The sequence below is a fragment of the Cibotium barometz genome, chromosome 19 (assembly GCF_041138505.1).
Source record: "Cibotium barometz isolate CiBa-2024 chromosome 19, ASM4113850v1, whole genome shotgun sequence".
In the NCBI taxonomy this organism is placed as follows: Eukaryota; Viridiplantae; Streptophyta; class Polypodiopsida; order Cyatheales; family Cibotiaceae; genus Cibotium; species Cibotium barometz.
The window spans coordinates 48,605,141-48,628,374 of NC_141064.1; the positions used below are offsets into that span (position 1 = coordinate 48,605,141).

At 45.3% G+C, this 23,234-nt stretch overlaps 1 protein-coding gene across 2 annotated transcripts in view; it reads right to left on the bottom strand.

The window, feature by feature from the left end:
* Window positions 1–742: 742 nt before the first annotated feature.
* TAF5 (TBP-associated factor 5) overlaps window positions 743–23,234 on the bottom strand; it is a 139,340-nt gene continuing 116,848 nt past the window's right edge. For both annotated transcript variants that reach the window (XM_086813915.1, XM_086813913.1), the window contains 6 exons: window positions 22,339–22,415; window positions 20,856–20,972; window positions 11,464–11,729; window positions 11,280–11,375; window positions 11,108–11,177; window positions 743–1,344 (listed from right to left, as the gene is read on the bottom strand). In XM_086813915.1, coding sequence (XP_086670041.1) covers window positions 1,273–1,344; window positions 11,108–11,177; window positions 11,280–11,375; window positions 11,464–11,729; window positions 20,856–20,972; window positions 22,339–22,415 — 698 coding nt within the window. In that variant the 3' untranslated portion in view covers window positions 743–1,272. The remainder of the gene's footprint in view (window positions 1,345–11,107; window positions 11,178–11,279; window positions 11,376–11,463; window positions 11,730–20,855; window positions 20,973–22,338; window positions 22,416–23,234) is intronic.

Genomic DNA, 23,234 nt, shown 5'->3' on the forward strand with positions numbered 1-23,234 from the left:
AAGCTAACATATTAGTCTAGGTCCCAAGAATATTCTAACCCAAAGCTCAGATGATAATGTAACTTTCCCCACATTTAAAACTAGTAAGGGTATCATTGAATTTTGGACCGTAAATTTGCAAAGCTTGTTAACCATTAGTCTATCACAACAAACTCTAATCATGAACGAGCCTAACAATTATCCCATCCAAAGAGCAAGAGGTCAACAAAATCACCATAGTTTTTTTGTCGTGCTTCTTATTACGACTTCCACCTAGAGCGTCAATTGCAATGAAGTCGTAACATGGCGAACAATTAGTTGTAATCTAGTAGCCCTAGGACTCAAGGATGAGCTTACGCTTATATAGATGACAAAAGGCCCCTTACCACATCATTTTACAAATGCAATTTGTGAAGATGAGGGACTGCTATCACATCTACTTCCTTAAAAACCTTAGTCTTGCTATCACATCTACTTCCTTAAAAACCTTAGTCACTTCAGAGGCAGAGTGTGTGTGTGCAACATATATGGATCAGCACACTTTCATAGAGCTTGTTAGTGCCATCTTTTGTGCGTTAAGATGTTTTTCTTTAGAGCCCAATATGCTACTCACTATTTAACAACCGTTGGAGATGGGTCAAGGAATCTCGACCATAGCATTTGCAATCAATGTGGTACCTTAGCTTCAAAGGTCATTACCCTTCTAGAATAGTTAACTAGCCTTTCGTCATTCTTTACTTTTGTCAAGGCTCTTGCCACCCGATTTCAAGCTTTTCTAGATGTATTGGATGGTTATGTTACAGTACATAGAATTGGGAATCATCAACACATACATTGACAAGAGCCTGCTTGCATATATACAAGGGCCACTTTGTCGCACATAACCGGATTAAAACCGTAGCTTATAAGACCACCTGTGTAAAGGTAGCGTGTTTGCTTGAAGACATTTTCACTGTAGCAGCACACACTAATAGTAAGAACTCTTTAAGGGTATAGAGTATATTCTTAATCCATGGTATATAGTAGCGTGACTAACTCATTCCACAGCACCAACATTACAAATGCCATAAAATGCTACCCATACATGCACCTGCGACCTTTAAGTTACATGCTGTGCATGCATTTGTGAAGTACTCCTCCATATAACTTGCTTGCAATGTTTTGTTGGAAGAGAAAAAAATGTTGAGAGTCTAGTAAGTCAGAAAAAGTGGCAGGAAAATAGGCAGCATCTGGTAACCCAATTCTAGGATCCTATGGCACAGCTTTTATGAAGAGAATGCAAATCAGTTAAATCTACTCTGTCGAAGCAATTTTCGTTGTGGGATTGAAGGCACCCGCCGCAAAAAGCAAGTTTCGTTTTGAGAACTGCATAAAAAGTACATGTTAGTCTTCTTGATTATACTTTCAAGGTGTGAAAGATCTTCTTGTTGCATTCCAAACACAATGGGTCAATATAACAACCAAAGCTTCATAAAGAGGCCTCTCTCTCTCTCTCTCTCTCTCTCTCTCTCTCTCTCACATGTATCATTTTGGATCTCCAGGATCCTTGGGGTCTTTCATACGTGTTATTATAATCTCTATCTATCTAACTATTTATCGATCTATCCGTCTCTCTTCACACACTTTTTTTGTGAAATCACTGTTTATATTAAAAAGTAAACTGTACAGTCATAGTCACCCAAAGCGGGTGGAACTATGAGAACGAGCTAAAAAAACTGGGAAAATTCTTCAAACTGCTCCATGGACTTGGACGATCCACGAGATAGAGATGTCCATTGAGTGCCTTGCTTTATGCGATAGCTAATCACCGATTTCTCTTATACATGGACAATTTGATTGTAGAAGGGAGGCTACATGGTATTGACATTGCAAGAGCCTCTCAATTTGTTAGTCAAGCATATGCAAATGATTCCTTCTTTTTTTTCCTGACAACACAACATGATGTCAATGCAATCATGGATGCTTTGAAGCTATATGGATTTGAAGGTTAATTTTACTAAGTCAAAGCTACTGCCTCTTAAAGAATATGATTGGCATTCCATTCTTTGGCCAAGTTTCATATCCCTCCTCACCAGATAATACGGCATCTTGGATATCCTATCGGATGGAAAGCGTCTCTCAAGAAACAAAGGCAATGGGTTATGGATAAGCTGAAGCATAAGAATATTGGAAACTGTCGACATGGCCACTGCATATTGTCCAATCCATCATCATGGTCTATGTTCAGTTTTACTGCCTCTTGTGCCTTGGTCAAATAAGGATATTGACAGTTTCATGTGTCACAAGTGGGGTTGGGGTCCCGGAACAATAAAATAGACCAACACTTTAGATACCAAACACAGAGCATGAGGACACAGCGGAAGAAACCATATGCAATACAAAAACACCACACTGAGCTGGAAAGGCCGGCCCCCCGTAGGAACCTTCTTTATTCAACTGCCAACGAGCTCCCAAAAACTGTCCAAAGACGGTCCAAAAACAGCCCTCAAAGCTGCCCTCAAAGCCGGCCGGATTGAGCTTCACACGTGCGAGACAGTATAGTCTTTGAACGGCTGTATGGGCAGATTCTGACGGCAGTTGCAGCATGGCTGTATCTCTGCTAGGCCTGTAGAAGAGAGGATTTTTTGCAGCACCTCCGTACTGCCTACGCAAAGGGACAAATGAATGGCCCAGCTTCTTTACCCTATATGGCCAGCACAAGGGGACGAAGAGAGAGAGAGGAAGCAGCTGCGGGCCTGCCCAGTTCTGTATGGGCTGCACTGAAAAAAAGAGAGAACAAATAGCCGCCTCCCACTGTTGTATGGTACTGTTGTGTATGGACAGTTCAGCGCAGGGGGGGGAGAGAGAGAGAGAGAGAGAGAGAGTTTGTCGTTTGCTGAAGGTATATGCGCAAGCCCTGAGAGAGAGAGAGAGAGAGAGAGAGAGAGAAGGCTGCCCGACTTTCTGTTGTAATATGCACTGCCTTTATAGAGAAAACCAGCTCCCCTTTTAATGAACTCAACTATCCAAACTTGTGCTTTTCTTTTTACCAAAATAGCTGGACTTTGCCCAAAATAGCAACTTTTAAGCTTTTCCCACAAACTTGCTCCCCAAACTAGAGCTAGACGCCTTGTTTTGTCCACATAGACCTGTCCAAAAATAATAATATGTCCACCCCTTTGTTAATAGGGTGTGAAAACACTATCTCTTCTCTTTAATGATGAAAATCCCATGGTACATTTGCCCAGATGCCATCTTTCAGGCCAAAATCTTGCCGGTTAATGTTCCCACTTTCTTATGTGGAAAGATCCCCGTTCACACCTTGGTTCCACCTAGTGTATAAAACACTGGTCGAGACGGGTGAGGGAACCAAATGGTGACATCATGTCCAAAGCTTTAGAATGTTTACGAGGGACAAAAACAGATAGAAAGTGCAACTCATGAGGGACCCAGAACAGAAGAGAGACACTTCAAATACCAACAGTGAATAACAGCAAGAAGTCACGAGAAATAAATAGACAACACACTGAGCCAAAACGGTCAGCCCCCCGTAAGAACTTCTTGTACAAGCTGGTGACATCCTCCCTGGGTTAAAAACTGTAACCGATGGGGAACCCAGAACAGAAGAGAGACACTTCAATAGCAAACAAAGAATAACAGCAAGAAGCCAAACAATATAAATAGACAACACACTGAGCCGGAATGGCCGTCCCCCGTAAGAACTTCTTGTACATGCTGGTGAAAGAAATGCCATCAGATTGCTCAAAAAGGAACTTATATGCACTCCCAAAATGCATGGAGGCCTGAATATACTCAATATTCGCTACCATGTCATTGCAAGAAAGGCAACTCTACTTCTTGAATTCCTTCACCAAAAGCAACCTTGGACTTCAATGCTGGCACATTTGATTTAAACAATGAAAACAAAAGCTTTTGGGGATTGGATAGTTTCCTATCAAGACGTCATGCATGGAAGATTTGAAGGCCAAATTGGGTGTTGCCCTTATTGCACCGAGCTTATACATGACAGGCAAATGCTTCTTTGTCATCTTTCTTGGTCAAGCAAACCTCCAGATAGAGGAAAGCAAGTAGTCATTGGACTTTGGAGTAGAGCTTTCTAGCATTCATTGGTTGCAATACAACCCAAAATAGAGTACTTCCACTCCAACTTTGGTGTGTGCTTAGTTGGTGATGTTGTTGATGATCAAGGCAATGTATTCTCCTTTTCACAGGCTGTCAGAAGATATAATCAAGGTATGCATCGCAGGCATACATGGCATGAAGTAATTTCTATATTGCACGATTTTCAGTCGATGCCTCTACTTGAGGACAAGGAAAGAATAAGAGACTAGAAATTTGATAGGCAACTTCCGGGTTACTCTTCTTTCTCTTTCCATCACCTCACAACAACTAGAGCTTATAAAATTTTGCTCCCTCCACCTTGGATACAAGCACATGCAAATCAGTCGCGGCATATAAACATACCTCTTCGATGGTAAAAAGCCTCTTTGACTACAGTTTGGAAGATTAAATTGCCTCTCACACGACGAATTTTCTTGTGGAGATACATTGTGGATGCATTCCAAGTTGACACTTTCTTGGCTAAAAAAAACATTGCACCTATCTCTTGCAAGAGGTGTCCTCATCACCAAGAGTCATCTGTTATGGGGATGCCCATCTTCTCGTGCTCTCCTCGACAGACTGTCAGGGCACTTTAGATTGCGATTTCCCAATAACAACTTCGGAAAATTCTTCTGGATGTTCGGCCGCCTTTCTTCACCTTTGCCAGATTACACGGTTTTCCTTTCCTAGACTAGATATTGGGCTTTATGGACAATCTACCATACACGAAATCAACTAATTTTCTGCCACGATGAGATTATATGCTTTTCTTTTTTTAGGAGGTCTCTGTTAGAAGTCATCTCCTGTCTAGATTTATACACCAGGGCCTTTGTTGTGGGTGTGCCCGCCCTTATGAGGTGTTTTATCATTTTTCCCCACTCTCCACATTTTTTCCCTATTTTTTCCATTTTTCTGTGGCTTGGGAGGCAGCCCTGAGTTGGCAGGAGGATCCATTTGCTGGCCGACTACATCAAATGTGTGTATTGGAGCTGGCCGACTGTATCTGATGCAGTCGTGAACCCTTAGAGCTGGCCAACTGGCTGCATGCTGCTGGCCGACTGCATATGCAGTCGTGGAGCCTTTTTCAACAGACCGACTGCACATGTGGGGGGATATAAATAGGCCCCCACCCCCATACCACTCATTGTATCATATTCGGGATCTTCTTGTGTATATCAGAGCAGAGTTACACGCCTACATCTCTCTCTCTCTTGTGCTGTTTTTCTGCATGCGTTTTTTGCTCGTGTTCCCAGATCTGGTCATCATCTCCGCTGCGTATTCTAACATGGTATCAGAGCCCAGGCTCTAGATAGTTCTTGGGATTTGTGTGAGCAAGAGGGGGACTGTTTTGTGGCTGATTGGTGGACTGTTTTGGACCGTTCGGGAAGAGGAGAAGCAAGAGGAAGGCGGGCTGATTTGCTGGACAGCCACTTGCAGGTATTAGTTCTTCTTTGTTCCCACCTACCCACCCTTTCCAGAGTACATCCCTGCAATGGCAGATCTGTTTGAGATGGCCGAGAGACATGTGAAGATCCCGACACTCCCCACGTTCCCGGTGGACCGTCAGTTGGCCGGGAGCAACTACGGCATATGGAAGGTGATGATGGAATCTGTTCTGTAGTCTTACGACCTCGCTGATTTCGTCGTTGTTGGTGTTCCACGGCCGGAAGTAGAGGAAGGGGAGTTACCGTCAACCCGAAAGGACCGGGAGGCTCATACACAGATGTGGGATCGTGTCAATGCCAGGGTCCGTTCGTTTATCTTTCTCAACTGCACACCACAGGTAATCAATCATGTAAAGCATATGACGCTGGCCAAAGGTATATGGCAGCATTTGGCCTCACTTTACAACAGGGTATCGCCCATGAAGAGGATTTCCTTGGAAGTACAGATGCGGTTATGAGCCCTGCAAAGTCGTCGACAGTGGCAGGCTCAGCACCATCACGTGAGAGGAGCTTGTGCCCATGGTCCTGGATAAGGAGGAACGATTCACGAACCCTCCTCAGGGTGGAGGTTCGGAGGCCTTAACTGGCCAACTGTCGAAAGGCCGTAACTCGGGCAAAGGGAAGGCTTCATCGGAGAAGTCTTCTGAGAAGAAGTCCGACGCTGACCGCGAGAAACTGAAGGCAGAGAGGACCTATAATGATTGTGGCAAGAAAGGCCACTATTGGAGGCAGTGTCCCAAGCGGAAGACCGAGAAGGGTGAAGATTCCTCAGCAGCAATCATGAAGACTCCGGCTTTTGTGCACCTGGAGGTGATGGACACCGATGTTTCATTTTCTTCAGGCAGGGAAAAGATTGGAGGACTCTCCGCAACGGATACTCGGGAGTGGATTCTCGATAGTGGTGCTTCCAGGCACATGACTCCTTCCCGTTCCGGTTTACAAGATCTCTGCAGGTGTTCTGGTCATATTCTTACTGGGGATACGTCCACTATCCCAGTTCACAGTGAGGGCAGGATGGAGATAGTTCCCAATGGCAGAGGGGGGAAGCATTCCTCTCAGGTGTTGTATGTTCCGGCACTTGGTTTTCATCTGTTGTCAGTGCATCAGGTTTGCAAGACTGGCGTACGGGTGGAGTTTGATGAGCATTTTGTTGCTCTCCGGGACAAAGCAACAGACCAAGTGGTTTGGGAAGGTGGAGTGGAGAATGGAGTTTACAAGCTTTCATCACTCTCTCTCCCAAGTCCTCAGGGTTGTGATGAGTGGCAGTCTAGTAATGGCCACTTAAGTGTGGATACGCTGCAGATGCGGGCTTTCCGAGACCAGATGGTGGATAGCTTGCCAGTAGATGGCAGCAGTTGGCATGAACTTTCCAGTACTGATGTTGGTAGTTCATGTGTTCGTGAGTCAGAGGAAACTCAACATGTCACTTATGCTCTGATGTCTCGTCGTGTTCGGGACAAAGAACCTCCAGTAGTTGTGGATGTTCTTTCCACGGGGACCTTTCGGAAAGCCAGGCAGGTGGCAGGTGCTTACTTGCAAAAGGAGGTGGTTTCTCCAGGCTTTGTGGTTCCGGATTCAGAGGGGGTGGTAGACAGGTTTCAGAAGGCCTTGCGCGGTCTTCATAAGGTTTCCAGGACTTGTTTGTGCACCGTAACAGGTGTTGATCCTTGTGTGCAGTGTGATGTCTCTTTGACTCAGAAGCTGTATGGTTCATGGATCTGGTTGATGGACACCAGATTGGACGGGAGCTTCCTGATGAGGCAGTTGAGCTCATGGTTGCAGATGTCTCTTTGGGAGGCAGGATTGCGTTTCCTGTGGTTTCTGCGGCATGCGAAGAATCATGGACTCTTGTACACAGGAGGGGGATTGTTGGATGGAGTCCGACTCCACGGTTGGAGTGACTCGGTTTGGGGAGGAGATCCGGACACGAGGAGGTCCACTTCACGCCCAGGAGCAGGTTTTTGGAGCAGTAAGAGACAGTCATCTTTTGCCTTGTCACGGACAGAGGCAGAGTACCGGGCTGCTTGTGATGCTGCTTGTGAGGTGGTGAGGATGCAGAGGCTGCATAGCAGGTTTGGGCTTCCACTGGAGGAACCCATGGTCACAGAGGCACTTTGTTCGTGAACAGATCGTTGCTCATGACATCTTGCTAGAGTTCTGTTCGACGGAGGACAGTACGGTGGACCTCTTCACGAAGTCGCTCTCTCAGGATTTGCTCAGGCGGCACCCTAGCTTCCTGTTGTTGGTTTCACAGCCAGGAGCTGAGAGGGGGTGTTAGAAGTCATCTCCTATCTAGATTTATACACCAGGGCCTTTGTTGTGGGTGTGCCCGCCCTTACGAGGTGTTTTATCATTTTTCCTCACTCTCCGCATTTTTCCCCTATTTTTTTCATTTTTCTGTGGCTTGGGAGGCAGCCCTGAGTTGGCAGGAGGATCCATTTGCTAGCCGACTACATCAAATGTGTGTATCAGAGCTGGCCGACTGTATCTGATGCAGTCGTGGACCCTCAGAGCTGGCCGACTGGCTTCATGCTGTTGGCCGACTGCATATGCAGTCGTGGAGCCTTTTTCAGCAGGCCAACTGCACATGTGGGGGCATATAAATAGGCCCCCACCCCCATACCACTCATTGTATCATATTCGGGATCTTCTTGTGTATATCAGAGCAGAGTTACACGACTACATCTCTCTCTCTTATGTTGTTTTTTTGCATGCATTTTTTGCTCGTGTTCCCAGATCTGGTCATCATCTCCGCTGCGTATTCTGACAGTCTCTTTACATTTCGCTTCGAGATTTTTTTAACCTCGAAGATCTTTCCTCTCAACAATTGGAAGTGTCTTTCTACTGTTTCTAATATCTGAGTAGTAGTTGTCCCACTTTGGGACACCTGTTACATAATGTCTACCCTTTAGCTGAACAGGGACTCCCAGACGTTAGTGTGTCATCCTAGTGACTTAGTATCGTGGGTGACCCTGCAATAAATACTAGTTACCTAGTGTTATTGATATAGCTTGAGACCATGCTTGACGGATATATGTTGTTGAGGTGTAACAAGTAGTGCCATGCTTGACGATTATGTGTGGTCAAAGTGAAACAAGTAGACTACGCTAGACAACTACACGGTCGAAGCGTAACAAGTGGTTTATGCAATTGATGTGCCATGCTAATTGAAGTATAACAAGTGATAATACACGCCACGCTAGATGACATGTATAATGATACTCTCATCTTAGTGTAACAAGTGGTAAGTGTATGTTGTGTTTGTGCCTATCAACGTTTCATATTGGGATTAATTGTGGATACAGTAATTAATTGAAACAACTAATGTGTTTACGTTTGTGAGATAGCTGATGAACAGTGCGTGTGTCACACATGGAGGATCTTGTCTATATCATCTCGGATTATTATTATTTTATTGGCCACGTGTCAAATGATTCTACAAATTATTTATGTACGCTTGTGCGTGGCATTGCTATGTTATTAGCATATATGTTAGAAGAGTTCTGGTTATTTACACTTAGTGTGTGAACAAGCTCTAGTGCTTGAGCTGTTTTTTTTAAAGTGAAAAAGTAAGAAAAATTTTATATGCACAACTATTAATAGCTCCTTCAACTATATATTAAATACAATTCTCAAAATACTCATGTCGTGGAAGTAAGAGCTACACGCATGAGGGGAGAGATTGCACCCAATAGTGTGTTCATAGTGATGTCTACTCTATCGCATGTTTTATTTTATACTCAATCTTGTCGATTTGATTCAAGTCTATGGTTAATACCTTGATGTATTTGTGAGCTTCATTAATTTCTTCAAGAAATACACGAGGTCCCGTGTGTGTGTGTGTGTGTGTGTGTGTGTGTGTGTTGTGTCTATATATGTATACATACATCTACACACACACGCGTATGCGCACACGTGCACACCCACGCAAACCCTTTGTGCACAAATTGAGCTCTATTTTATTCCTCTTTTTGCTCCAAATTACTCTTAATTGTACCTCCATATATCCCCAAACAGCTCCCGAATAGCTCTCCAAATTTGGCTAGTCATTTACATTACCTATTTTGTCTCCTCCTCTTCCTCTTCTCTCTTTCCTCATCTTTTTCCCTCTCTTCCTCTTGTTTTTTCTCGCTCCCTTTCCTTAGTAATTCTTTCTTCCCTTCCTCTTCACATCTATTTTCACTTCTTCTCCCCCTCTTAATTATTTTCTCTAAAATTTACAGATCATGTTTTCCAATGATTTCTAAAAGCTATAATTTATTCATTCAACTAAACATGCATACAAATATAAATATGTGTATCCATGCGTTTGCGTGCGTGCGTGCGTGTCAGTAAATAGGCTTGTTGAAAAGTTGGGCAAGGATTGACGCAAGGGTCATACAAGCTTTTGGTTGTAGGCTCTGATACTTGAGCCTGTGAATAGCATGGGCCTTCATGTTAACTAGTTATTCTTTCTTCCCTTCCTCTTCACATCTATTTTCACTTCTTCTCCCCCTCTTATTTATTTTCTCTAAAATTTACAGGTCATGTTTTCCAATGATTTCTAAAAGCTATAATTTATTCATTCAACTAAACATGCATACAAATATAAATACGTGTATCCATGCATTTGCGTGCGTGCGTGCGTGTCAGTAAATAGGCTTGTTGAAAAGTTGGGCAAGGATTGACGCAAGGGTCATACAAGCTTTTGGTTGTAGGCTCTGATACTTGAGCCTGTGAATAGCATGGGCCTTCATGTTAACTAGTTGGGCATATGCCAAGATCAATTCCTTAAGCTCACGGCAGATGGGTTTTTCCACATGGCAGAATATTCGGTAGCTCATATGTCCAATCTCCATAGATCAGATACACACAAACTACACATTCAAGCCAAGAGAGAGATGGCATGCACAAAAGAGACCTGAGAGCTGCGAGTATGCCAGATCTATAATATGCATGAGGTTGACACTAACAGCATGCTATACAAAGGGGTTTGGTACTCCTCATCAGCACACAGTTTCTCAAAGATGATTTTTAGACATCTTTGTAAGCGCGTTGTCTTGACAGAGAATGAGCTCACAGCCCTCACTGGAGCATACAGCCAAGATTCACCAATGGATGGGCATCCACAATTATTCAAATGCTCACCTACCTCTGAAAGATGCTATAAGCACAGATGTACATACTCTAGAGCAGTGTGGAATAGCATCTTAAAGATTTCCTGCTGGATTGCATTTCCTTTGAATGCACTGCCCTTTTCCCAATATATAGGGCTGAATACAACCTTATCAAGTTCAAGAGGGATCTAACCAGATGCTACCAGGGGCAAGTTGCATATAACGACAGGTCAACAGGTGGAGCTGATGAAGGACCACAAGGGTGCTCAAGCAGCGCCAAGTATGAGAGGTATGTACCATACAGAAGCGGAGGCATATGAACATGTTGAAACTGCAGTACTCAGCATACTAAAAGATTGGGGCATGGGCATGTGAATTGGTCCCCTCCACCCCTCCCAATCACACACCAAAAATCATGCAAACACACACACGCACAGCCACACACAAGCACACATGCAGGTTCTTTTCAGGCTATGTTAAAAGTACCCGAAGTGTATAAACAGGTGTTGACTTGGTTGGAAGAGTCTTTAGAAGTCTTAGCCTGCGACTGACATTCCTGCATTTTTGTGAGTAGAAAACACCAACACCACTTTAGTACCGAAGGGTGCATCAGGCAGCACTATTAAAAGTAAAGGGAGGAGCTCTAACAGTAACATACTTCTCTTCAACCCGAGGCATTTTTGAACTTGCATTTACATCCCAAACCCGGAGAGTGTTGTCGGCAGAACCGGAAGCAAGCAACGATCCCTCACAACTGCATGATAATTAGCTAGCTTTTCCTTATTTTATTTGTATTATGATAAATAAAATACACAGAAGCCAATGGGGGAGGAAGTCCTTGCCTGAAAGCAAGCGTCCACACACACCCTGTGTGCCCCATCAAAGGTGTTATACTTTGTCCAGATCCTAAATCCCACATCATGATGGCTCCGTCCTCATCTCCTGAAGCCATATAGCGCCCGTCTGGAGACATAGCCAATGACGTTACCATGCCTCTGTGACCTGTGAATAGTCTCATGCATTCTCCTGTTGCAACATCCCATAACCTGACGGTCTTATCACTAGAGCCTGTTGCAATGTAGTTGCAGTTCACATGCCATTGCACACACTTCACAAAACATGGAAAAAAAATATATAAGAATATTGACAAAGTAAATAATTCAGTGACTCAAGTCATAAACCTGATGCACAATAAAACCCTGAAACGATCCAAGAAATTTATTCCTTTTAAGACAGTAATTTGAGATTTTTAATCAAAAAAAAAACTTTGAGACTATATATGCATGTGGCTTCTGTGGTTGGTCAAACTCTGTGTTCAGACGCCCTTGTCATCTATGGAGACATGGCGCCCGTGTTCCCAATGCACCTATTTTGTTTCAAGCCACTCGAATATATACGTATATATGCATCAGGCCACAAAAGTATCTGTCATGAATACTGAGGCACTATAGATGGTAAGATTAGGTGAGTTATAGGCCATTGTGAGCCCCAGTTGCATGAAGGGACTCTAAAATTTTGGGAAATTGGGACATTAAATATTTCATTTCACTAAACATCACCATGAGAGAGATCCACACACAACCCTAAAGCATGGAAACAATACGTGAGAAAGAAAGAAACTTTTATTAACATCTTCGAAAGACCACTAGGGTCTATGAGACAAAAAGGTGTTACAAAGTATCCAAGTGTTACACTGATCCTGGTAAAGCAGAAAAATAAAACACTGGAAAAAGACTACCAGCTACAAATACAAGTAGCATCCTCAGGAATAAAATAGCACGATGACCCTTGTCCAAGGAACATCAAGCTAGGGTGGCTGGTGGAGAGGTATCATCATCCTTAGGAACTGTGTAAAGGGCATCAATGTCCACATGTCCTGTGTGGGCATCTCTGTATCGCTGGAGCATATCCTAGACTTGGAGCTGACGGGCAGAGTGCCTATGCGGCCCAATAGGTCTTGGGCGCCTAGCTCACTGCATCTGAACCGCCTGGTCTATGGTAACCCCAAGGAAACGGAGAGGCTCTTGTGTGCACTGTCTGACTCATCTGAGAGGTGGGGGGTCCTGGATGGATTCCTCTCTCAGGCGGCGGTGAGAGGCTTCCTGGATGTGGGAGAAAAAGCTCGTGATCCGAGGCTGCGAGGTATCTGTGCCCGGACACTATCAGCGTGATCCCAGCAGCTGGTCCCTATGTCTACGCAACTCCAGAAGGTAGAGCCCAAGACAATGCTGATCTGGATAGTCAATCACTCTGGATAATGGCCCAAAACCCTCTTTGAACAGACAGTGGAATCTCCCACGTATCTCATACCCTATCAATACCCTCAGCTCTCCCCGTCTCCACTCTAAGCCTGTGTGCAGTGACCCAGATCTGCCCAATAGCTATCCTCATGACATGTGACATATGTCAGAATAGGTACCCAGGCTTCTAAATGAAGCCATTAGTTGTGAGCCGTAGGAAACCTGTCTGTAGAGTTCCATCTTGGTCCCAAGATGCTCGGGTGCCTGCCATGTGATCTGGGTCTCCAGTCATGAGAGGTCAGCTCGTATAAGGCGGTTAATCTCCTGACGTGTGAGAGGTAAGAGGGGGGCATCCAAAATATAGTTGAAGGATGGAAGGCGGTCAATTTGGAAACCATGTATCCGGAACCATCTCTACACCCTAGCATACCATGAAGTGGGCTGACCATCTGTTGCGAGTCTCCGTGATGACTCAAGTGCTAAACGTGGGAGTCTATCATGGCTCGGGGTGTAGATCCGCTGTATATATGTCACTGTCTGGAAGAGAGCCTGTACTACCAAGGGGAAAGGTCCAAATTCTGCTATGACAACCTGGTGTGGTACTGTTGCTTTGCTTCTGATCATCCTCGAGTACATCATGACCTGCAGCCTCTCTACCTTACTCCACTCCATCCACCCAAGATCTGGTCCCCACAATGTTGCTCCATACATAGCTGCCGGTGTCACCAGAGTGTCAAAGAGCCACCCTTTCGTACTGGGCTCGTGAAAATGCGCCTGAAAACAGTCTCTCTAGGCGGGCTAGGGCTACATGTCCCCTCATGAGGCAGGCCGAGGCAGCTGGTTTCATGTTGAAAATGGGTCCCGTGAATGTGACTAAACATATGAGTCCACAATCTCCACTGTCACCCCATAAACAAAATTCCTGGCACTCCTGATGGCTTTCACTGCAGGCCTGGATGTGTTAAAAACCATAACCTTGGTCTTGCCCAGATTCACTATGAGATCCCATGCTCACAAAAGGCCTTAAAAGCCTCTAGATGGTGCTGCAATCCAGCCACCGAGTCTGAAATCAGACCATGTCATCGGCATATAAGAGGAGAGGTACGGCATATAAGAGGAGAGGTATCACTGTATCATATAATGTGGTTCCCGGACCCCTAATCTGTCTATAAAATCACTAAACTCATCAATGTACAATCCAAATAGAGTGGGTGAGAGAGGGCACCCCTGTTTCCACCCGATAGTGCTCGTCACCATGTCAGACAGCCCTCCTAGTACTCTCTCTCTTCCTGGTACAGACTCATAAAGTGTCATGACTCCCGAAAGGGTCTCCTCTGGCAAGTGGAGCTCTTGGAGCCTGTGAAAGAGGAGGGCACTTGGTATAGTGTCGAAAACCTTGCGGAAATCCACAACACAACAGTAAATATTGCGCCCCCCTCCTCGGGCCTCTTCAATAATAGCCCTCAGAGTGAAGATGTGATCAAGTGTAGAGTAAGTTCTACGAAAACCGGCCTGTCCCTTGGCTCTATACCCTTGTCTCTCTGCGAATAAGCTGATCTCTCCCTCCAGTACCGCCCCATAGAACTTGGCATGGGTGTGACCGATCATGATTGTGCAATAATTGTTAGGGTCAAGCGGGTCCCCAGCCTTGTGGATTGGAATAATGCTGTTGGCTTTGCCAGGCTTCATCTTTTTTATGGCTTTGGTTACGTTTTGGATGGTGAACAAGGTGGCTGAGGTAGGGCGAGGAACATGAGATAGATTCGGTGGAATGGTGTTGGGGATTTCGTATAGGCTTTGAGCATGCCTATGCCAAACGGTTGGGTCTTTGATGGGAGTAGGAGATTGGCGCTCAAGAAGTTTCTTCCAAGCCTCCTCACTATCCTTGCTAAGAAGCAAGCGATAGAACGCATCATCTCGCTTAATGAGAAAAGCCCTCTTCCCTCCAGTGAAGCGTTGGAACCTCCTCTGCGCCTGACAGGGGGGTGATGTGGCCCAATGCTTTGTGTTGGAGAATGCTCAATGCTCTTTTGTACTGCTGGACATTCCTCATCATACCAGCTATGGTGTGGCATGGATCCACAAGGGGGCTTTGAGGAAGAATGATGGCTGGTGGGAAAAGAGTTACTAGCAGCATCATGTAGAAGGTCAGAAAGCTGAGTAGTAATAATAGAGAGGGGGGCTGAGAGATCAATAGTTGAGAGGTATGAATCAAGGTGGACTGGTAGACTCCATCAAGGGCACGATCAAAGTGTACCTTGGTGAATGATGAACCGGGGGTAACGGCTGGCTGCCTGGGGACAGAAATGGCTATGGAGAAGGTGAAATGCATAACCGGCAAGAAGGGGTGGCGGGGAGATATGGAAATCATGAATGTAACAGGTCAAGGCCGGGGAGCCCATGAGATAATCCACTGTACTGGAACCTCCTTTATAGGTAAAACAAGTAAGGTGACCTGAGGCTGGCCAAAACTCAAACAGTTTGGGAGCTCTGAGTGCGTGCATTCAAGTCCACCAACAATAGGATATCTCCCTGTGTAGAGAACTCCAAGATGTCACCATACATGTCTAGAAATGGGGATTGCCCCCATCAGTGGGTGAAAATCTGGAAGTGTCACGACTCACGTGGAAAGCAGCAAATGGCTATGAAGATGGGGTCGCCTCCTGACCAGTAAAGTTTGAGCCACATGTAGCGTGCCTGCTCGTCTTTCCAAGCCACTGAAATAATGCTGAGGAGGTGTGGCTTAAAGAGGACAGCCACCCTCTGAACCTCGAACTCCTCCACATGTCCGTGTCTCCCCACGGTAACGTGACTCCCACACATATCCGGAGATCTCTGGTAGCCCCCTCTTTGGACTATGGTGAGTCTCAGAGTAGAACACCATGTCCCTGCCTGTGTAAGTGTCTGAGAAACCTCCTGGGTTTGACCATAGCATGCCATTGCAATTCTGTACAGCCATATGTATGCCATGTGTGGTCCCATAGACCCCACATCCCTATTTGGGCCGCAAGTCTAAGTTGATGGAGCGGCCATCTCTCCATATTGCCCATTTGCCCACCTTGCGAGCTTCCGAATGGCTGGCATGGCTGCCCTTCTTTGTTCGAGTTGAAGTGGCGTGAGATCATCCCCAAGAATCACTCGGGGTGTAATACCTTTGAGCTTCACCCAGTGTTTAAGGAAGTCATTCTTGGTTTGCATGTCCTTCAACTTCAAGAGGAGAGGCTGCTCTTTGTTGGGGTCCTTACGAGCCCGCCATGCATCACTGAAGGGTTCCCCCTCTTCCCTTTCAGCCCTTAAGGAGAAGAAACAAAGAAAGAAAGTTATATTAAACGTCTTCAAAAGTACCAGTGGATCTATGAGACCAGAAGTGATACAATAGTGTCCATGTAATCTCATCATGGTACAAACGAAAACAAAGACGAGAGCTATGATCTGGGAATGTCAAATCCGAGCCATATGATACAAAGTGGGACCATCATCATCATACAACCTATGGAGCTAACCCCCGGTAGGGGGAGGGGGCCATCAAGGATATCGAGCATGGGGTTAGCTTGTAGAAGGCTCTGCAGATCCGCCGGGCGTGGGAAGGTGGCTCTGTGCCTCTCCAAGATCTCCTCAAGCTCGGGCTGATGTCTGTGTTGCTAGCAAGGTCCGAGAAGTCTGGGACGTCAGACTCACTGTAGTGTCATGGCCCGGTCTAGAGTCACACCAGAGTGGGGTTGGGCACTCAAGAATGTGTGGCTTGATAAGGCTGTGGGTATATCATCTATGGCTGGTAGGGCGTCCTCTCGTGGTCAGAAGAATTGAGTGATGGTCGCCTGGGGCCAAGGTGGATGTCTCCCATGGGGTCTCGACTCCCTCCCTAATCAGTGAGAGTCTTTGTGGCGATGAAGCTCTAATAGGAAGAGGCTCAGGCACCACTGATCTGGGTAATCCATGATCCTAGATAAGGGTCCAAACCCCTCTTTGAAGAGACAATGGAACCTTCCTCAAATCTCATAAAATACGGTGCACTCTCATATGAAGTGCTCCTCTAACTCGACCTCCTGCTGACACATAGTGCATATCCTCTCTGCATGGCTCTCCTTGTCTCTATCCCCAGGCGATGCGATGACGCCCGCAACTAGCCCACTGCAATCCACATGGCATGTGACATGTATATGTCAAGATATCTAGCCCTCAGTATGAAACCATCCTCTATAAGCCTCATGAAAGTATCCATGTAGTACTTCTGTTTGTTGTGATCCAGGTATCCTGTATGTATAGTCCCAATAAATCATATTTGATCATCCAATTCCTGTCATCCTGACAGAGTCTGCCGGGTCATACTGCAGTGGGGGGACGTGAGAGAAAGAGAACGAGGCCGAAATTTAAAATGGTATTAGAGCATTCTTTCCCATGGGGTCTCGACTCCCTCCCTAATCAGTGAGAGTCTTTGTGGCGATGAAGCTCTAATAGGAAGAGGCTCAGGCACCACTGATCTGGGTAATCCATGATCCTAGATAAGGGTCCAAACCCCTCTTTGAAGAGACAGTGGAACCTTCCTCAAATCTCATAAAATACGGTGCACTCTCATATGAAGTGCTCCTCTAACTCGACCTCCTACTGACACATAGTGCATATCCTCTCTGCATGGCTCTCCTTGTCTCTATCCCCAGGCGATGCGATGACGCCCGCAACTAGCCCACTGCAATCCACATGGCATGTGACATGTATATGTCAAGATATCTAGCCCTCAGTATGAAACCATCCTCTATAAGCCTCATGAAAGTATCCATGTAGTACTTCTGTTTGTTGTGATCCAGGTATCCTGTATGTATAGTCCCAATAAATCATATTTGATCACCCAATTCCTGTCATCCTGACAGAGTCTGCCAGGTCATACTGCAGTGGGGGGAGGTGAGAGAAAGAGAACGAGGCCGAAATTTAAAATGGTATTAGAGCATTCTTTCCTTGGAAGGATTCTCCTCTGTGGTAGAGCCAGATTTTCAATGTCCTATGAAATTTGGCAAATTTTCTTGAGAGCTTTGCAATTGTTAGAGGCTGCCTTTGTCATATTTTGGTCCTACTTTGGGATTGGCACATTTGGTGGTAACTCTCTTTGAAAGAGATGTTAACCTTCAGTGTCAGATTCTTAGTGTGTGCATTCTTCATCAACATTCTCTAGGTGAAATATGATTTTTGTTGATTTTATGCTCATCTGCAACACCACCTGTGTGGGGAATGCTTTGTTTTTAGTGAAATTTTGCATTTATTACATGGATTCTTAACCTTTGGATCACTTTATGATCTGTGTGTAGCAAAGCCAATGTGGCAACACTTAGTGTAGGTGGGAGTCTACTTTGAAATTGATCAAGCACAACTTGCAAGCTATGAATGCTTAATCAAGTGGACGTCTTAAAGTTTAGGTGATCAATCATTCATTTATGAAATTAAAGAGTCTAAGGTAGATTGTCAAATGTAACACGCTTACGAATATAGGTAGAGTCATTAGCTTGATGAAAATTACAGTGAAATAAAGGGAGACGGGGATGATTTAGGGAATTCCCTACAAGTTCAAGTAGCTACTAGATTCTCTTTGTGAGTTCTAGTGTAACTTTGAACGAATAATAAAATAAAGAGAATGAGAATATCTTCGTGAGGGCTGAGTGCTTTAGTGGAAAACCACTTAGTCTCTTTGTGAGTAATGCTTTGAGTAAGGTCTCATCTCTTCTATTATCTGTGAAGCTTACATTGTGCATTTCAATGCAATCTATTCTCTGAATCTTAATAGGGACAAGGCTATTGTGTGTTCAGTCAGCCAAGTATGCACAAAGGTAACATCAATGCAGCTTTTTGATGGGATGAATATGTGCACGGAGGCAATGACCAGTAGCAGATGATCGATAGAGAAAGATTTCAACATCACTATTGGGGCAGATTTCAGCATGGGAACACTTCTTAACAGTTTCAAGAACTTTTGACTACCGTTCAGAACTCCCAGCAAGGACCAAGACATGTAAAAGGGGCCAGGGGGCCAACTTTTTTTTTTTTCAGAAAGGGACTTCTATTAAGTATGAGAAAAACATATAACAATCACAGCTATAAGCCAGAAAAGAATAGAATCTGAAACCGGCCTCTGGTAGAAATCAAAGCGCGGTAGACTAGCAGTCACCCTTCCAATTGTAGTCCAATAAATAACAAAATTAACTGGAGCTAGAATGCCCCAAAACTGAAATGAAATCGACACCTGTTGGTCCCAAAGCTTGGCGCCCCTTTCGGTATTTCTTTATTCAAATTCAATGAAATGTATAACTGAGTACAACAAAGCCAGTCCAGGAAAAGTAAACCTCCATGTCCAATCTAGCAGCCCTCAAGACCTCTTAGCAAAGAGGGTTCACACACAGATCTGTGTCCCACAAAAGCAACACATTGTGCTTCCCTCTAGTCAACCAAGACAATTCAGCAGGGCAGCCTTGAGCACACATCTGGCTGTTCCATGAACATGGTCTCAACTCAGTTCCATGAACATGGTCTCAACTCTCAACTCAGTTCAAATATACATCCACTGTCCAATCTCTGTTTCCACCCTTCAAACTGCCATACCCCTCCTCTCACAAGGGGCCAGATGACACAACTCTGCAGCAGACATAAGCCAGTGGAAAGAAAGAAAGATTGACAAGTTCAGAGCTTACCAATTCAATGCGTGGTTCTGCACCGGAGGGATTGACTGTACCAGTCTGTACTTGCAGCCGCCTGTATCAGCAACTCTGCATCACACGTGTGCACTTGTTTGTACGAATCTGTATGTGCAGCACGTGTGTGTACCTATCTATACCTTCCTCCCTGCAGCTGCCTCAGTACTGTACTTGTAGCTGTCCCTGTGATGCGCCGACTATACCAGATGTTGCGCCGCCTGCAGCTATACAATACTGTACTGCTCTGCCTGTACCTGCTGGACAGGACTGCAGTAGTACACGCTGCACATGTGAGTACCTGTTGGACAGGTCTGCACCTGGTCGCCCTGCAGCCGCCTGCGCTAGATACGTACAGTTGCCGCCGCCAGTACCAACAGTACGGACTGTACCTGCTGTCCGTACCTGCCAGCGCTGCTTGAACTAGCCGCCACAAGGACTGCAGCCGCCTGCTCTGTACAGCTTGCAGCCACGTGGTCTGTACGGCCAGGCTCTGTACGGCCTGTTGTCCACACAGCAAAATCAGCAGCCACCACCTCTATGCAGCCAGTCGACTCTTCTTCTCTTCTCCTCCACGCAGGTAGTTGGCACGATCCCCCAAAAGCAAGAGAGAGAGAGATAAGAGAGGCGTGTAACTCCCAAAAGTGGAGTTACCCCCCTTCCAATAATATCCTAGGCCCCTTTTCTTAATATTCATTAAAGTTCCTAAGGGCCACTTATGCCCAGGGGCCACCCAAGGTTAAAACATTAAAAATATTAATGTCCTTGGTCCCCCTTCACATTTGAAGATGTCCACACATCATACCATTTGTCCGGGCACCCGAAATATGAATCATTTAATATTTATTTTGCTCACCAACCACCATGCCCACACTTGTGCTGTTCCACTTTCACAGGGATCCCCCTTCCCCCTTTTTATAGGAGACTCACAGGACAACCAGCTGTAAAAAAGGGAGGGATCCCCACAGCCCATATGCCATTTTTTTTAATGTGTATCTCTTCTATTTCTAATAATACCTTGAAAAATAGCAAAGCAAAAACTTACATCAACATCGGAGAAATGTCCAGCCATGATACGCAGTGGCTGAACTCAGTCCATGGACCAGACTCGGGCTGTTCAATCATGAGGAGCACTAGCAAAGTAATGTCCAACAGGACTAAACTTTAGTGCCCCCCCTTCCCCCTTTTTATAGGAGACCGCCAGGATAACCAGCTGTAATAAGGGAGGTGGTCCCCAAAGCCCATATGCCATTTTTTATTTTTTACGTGCATCTCTTCTATTTCTAATAATACTTGAAAAATAGCAAAGCAAATACTTACGTCAACATCGGAGAAATGTCCAGCCATGATACGCAGTGGCTGAACTCGGTCCATGGACCAGACTCGGGCTGTTCGATCATGAGAAGCACTAGCAAAGTAATGTCCAACAGGACTAAACTGAAACACATTGGAAACTTGTTAAACTTCAGTTAAACACCATACAACATGCTTATGGAAAAAAAATGCACTCAAGTCTTTTAATCGCAATTCATTTATGCAAATCCCTTCCGCAAAGCTACCTCACATTGGTATCAGAGCAGGCTATACACAGCTTGTTTGCAGACAAGGGTTCTTTGGTTAGAGAGAGCTGTAGGAGTTTTATCTATGGTAGCTTAAAACGTATGGTCAAGTGTGCTACATCTACCAGACATGAATCCTACAGACTAGCAGGTACAGACGACCCCCGGAGGGGAGAATGGAGACTAGCATTCTAAAGTACCAATGAGTACAGGTTGGAGGCTTAAGGCATAGCGGTGATTGCAGAAGCATGAGACATAGAGAAGGTTTTCCAAGGTGTGTGGGAGCATGAGTTGGTTGTCCAGGACGGTCTAACTAAGGTAGGTGCACAGCCTACAGAGCTCGTTAACTGAGTGAAAGTGTGATCTGAATCCTGATGGAATGCTGAAACAAACTATATAAAACACTAGTTCAGTAGTATAAAACTCAGCTTGTGCCTCTTAATGGGATATTTTGCAATGCACTCCAGTACATCAAATGTGCTGTCTGATTGGCAGGAGAGCAACCTTGCATAAATAAGCAGCATGAGATTGCATTACTTGAATTCTGTCATAGTCAACAACATCTGTGCATGCAACCATGTGCATGTGTGGTTTCTTTGATTGCCCAATAGCCAACGGAGGGTGGCACACCACGAACCAAAGCATGAGGGGTGGAGGCCACGATCTCTTCTGTGGGTCCCCATGCAACAGGAGATCATCCAACCCCTCAAAAGTTGGGTGCCTGGGAGAGTGATGACCTACTACTGCCGAGCTGCCCTTTATAGCGCAACATCAACACCCCCATTAGTTCTTTTTAGCTGGTGTGCAATGACCAACTCCCCCCTCTCTTTGTGTGAGGTTGCTACCTCCAACACCCCCGTCAACCCGACCGAAAAGGAAAGCCCATGGATCTCTGATACCATACTCGAATAGCAGAATCAACCCCTCAACAGCCAGCAGAGGGTAGCAAATAACACACTGGAGCGTAAGGAGTGGAGCCAATGATCTCTCCTGTGGGTCCCCATGCCACCAATTATGACCACCTCAAAAATTGGGTACTCAGGGGGCTGATAAGCAACTAAAGCCAGCTGCCCTTTTTGCAGAACCATCCACGCCTCTATTAACGCATGCGGGGCTAATTTCTTTCTGGCTGTGCATGCTAGCCTGCCCCCCCAAGAAAATCTCAAGTGCATCCTATATTCAACAGAAACATTTATGTTCTAAAAAAAAGCAAAAGACATGGTACAATTCCATAAGACACTCACTTGCACGTCCCATACTGGATAGTTATGCCCTTTGTAGCAGACCAAATTTGCGACCAGAGGCAAGCTCCATAAACGTACTGCAGATTTGAGTAAACAATTCATTATGTTCAAAAGCATGCACTGGAGGAAACCTTACAAATCAGAAAGATTAGGTAAACACAAGCTGTGTTACTGTATACAAGACCTTGCACAGCTTCAGTGTCTATCCAAAACTGTCTGGGCCACAGTTGCATGCAACGGAAATGGAACGGAAACGGATGTTGTCTCCGCAACAACGGAAATGGCTTGAAACTAGGAAACAGCGTTTAACATTATATAGTAGATGTAAATAGACATGATGTGGGAAAATTCTTAGGTGAGACTAGGAAACAGGGAAACGGAATCAGAAATGGCTCCTCCTGAGAAACGGAGTTTCCACAACGTTCCGCTAGGAAATGGTTGTTTCCTATTACTATGGTCTGGGCACCCATTCATGCCCCACAACCTGAGGACATAGGACAGGATGTCCTGGAGTGAAGTCCACCAACCCTATGCATGGACCTTCAACTAACTTGGTCACTATGACCAAACAGTCAAGCATGACCTCCCAAACGGCATTCTAAATCAAGTCAATCTGATTCTTCTATTTCCATATTCTTCTTCCTGTGCACATGTGCATGCGTGTGCATACGTGCGCACACACGCACACTTACTCAAATTTACACGCAGTCACAGCCATAGGTGTTACGAGGCGCGCCTCTAACAGTTCGAGGCGTTTGAGGCGTACGACTACGTGATCGAGGCGTCCACCCAAAAAAAAAATGCTCGTTTGAGTCTTTAGACAGGGGCTCTAAGGGCCCAAGGCAGCCCCTCTCACACACACTCTCTCCCTCATTCTCTCCCTCCCTCCCTTAAGC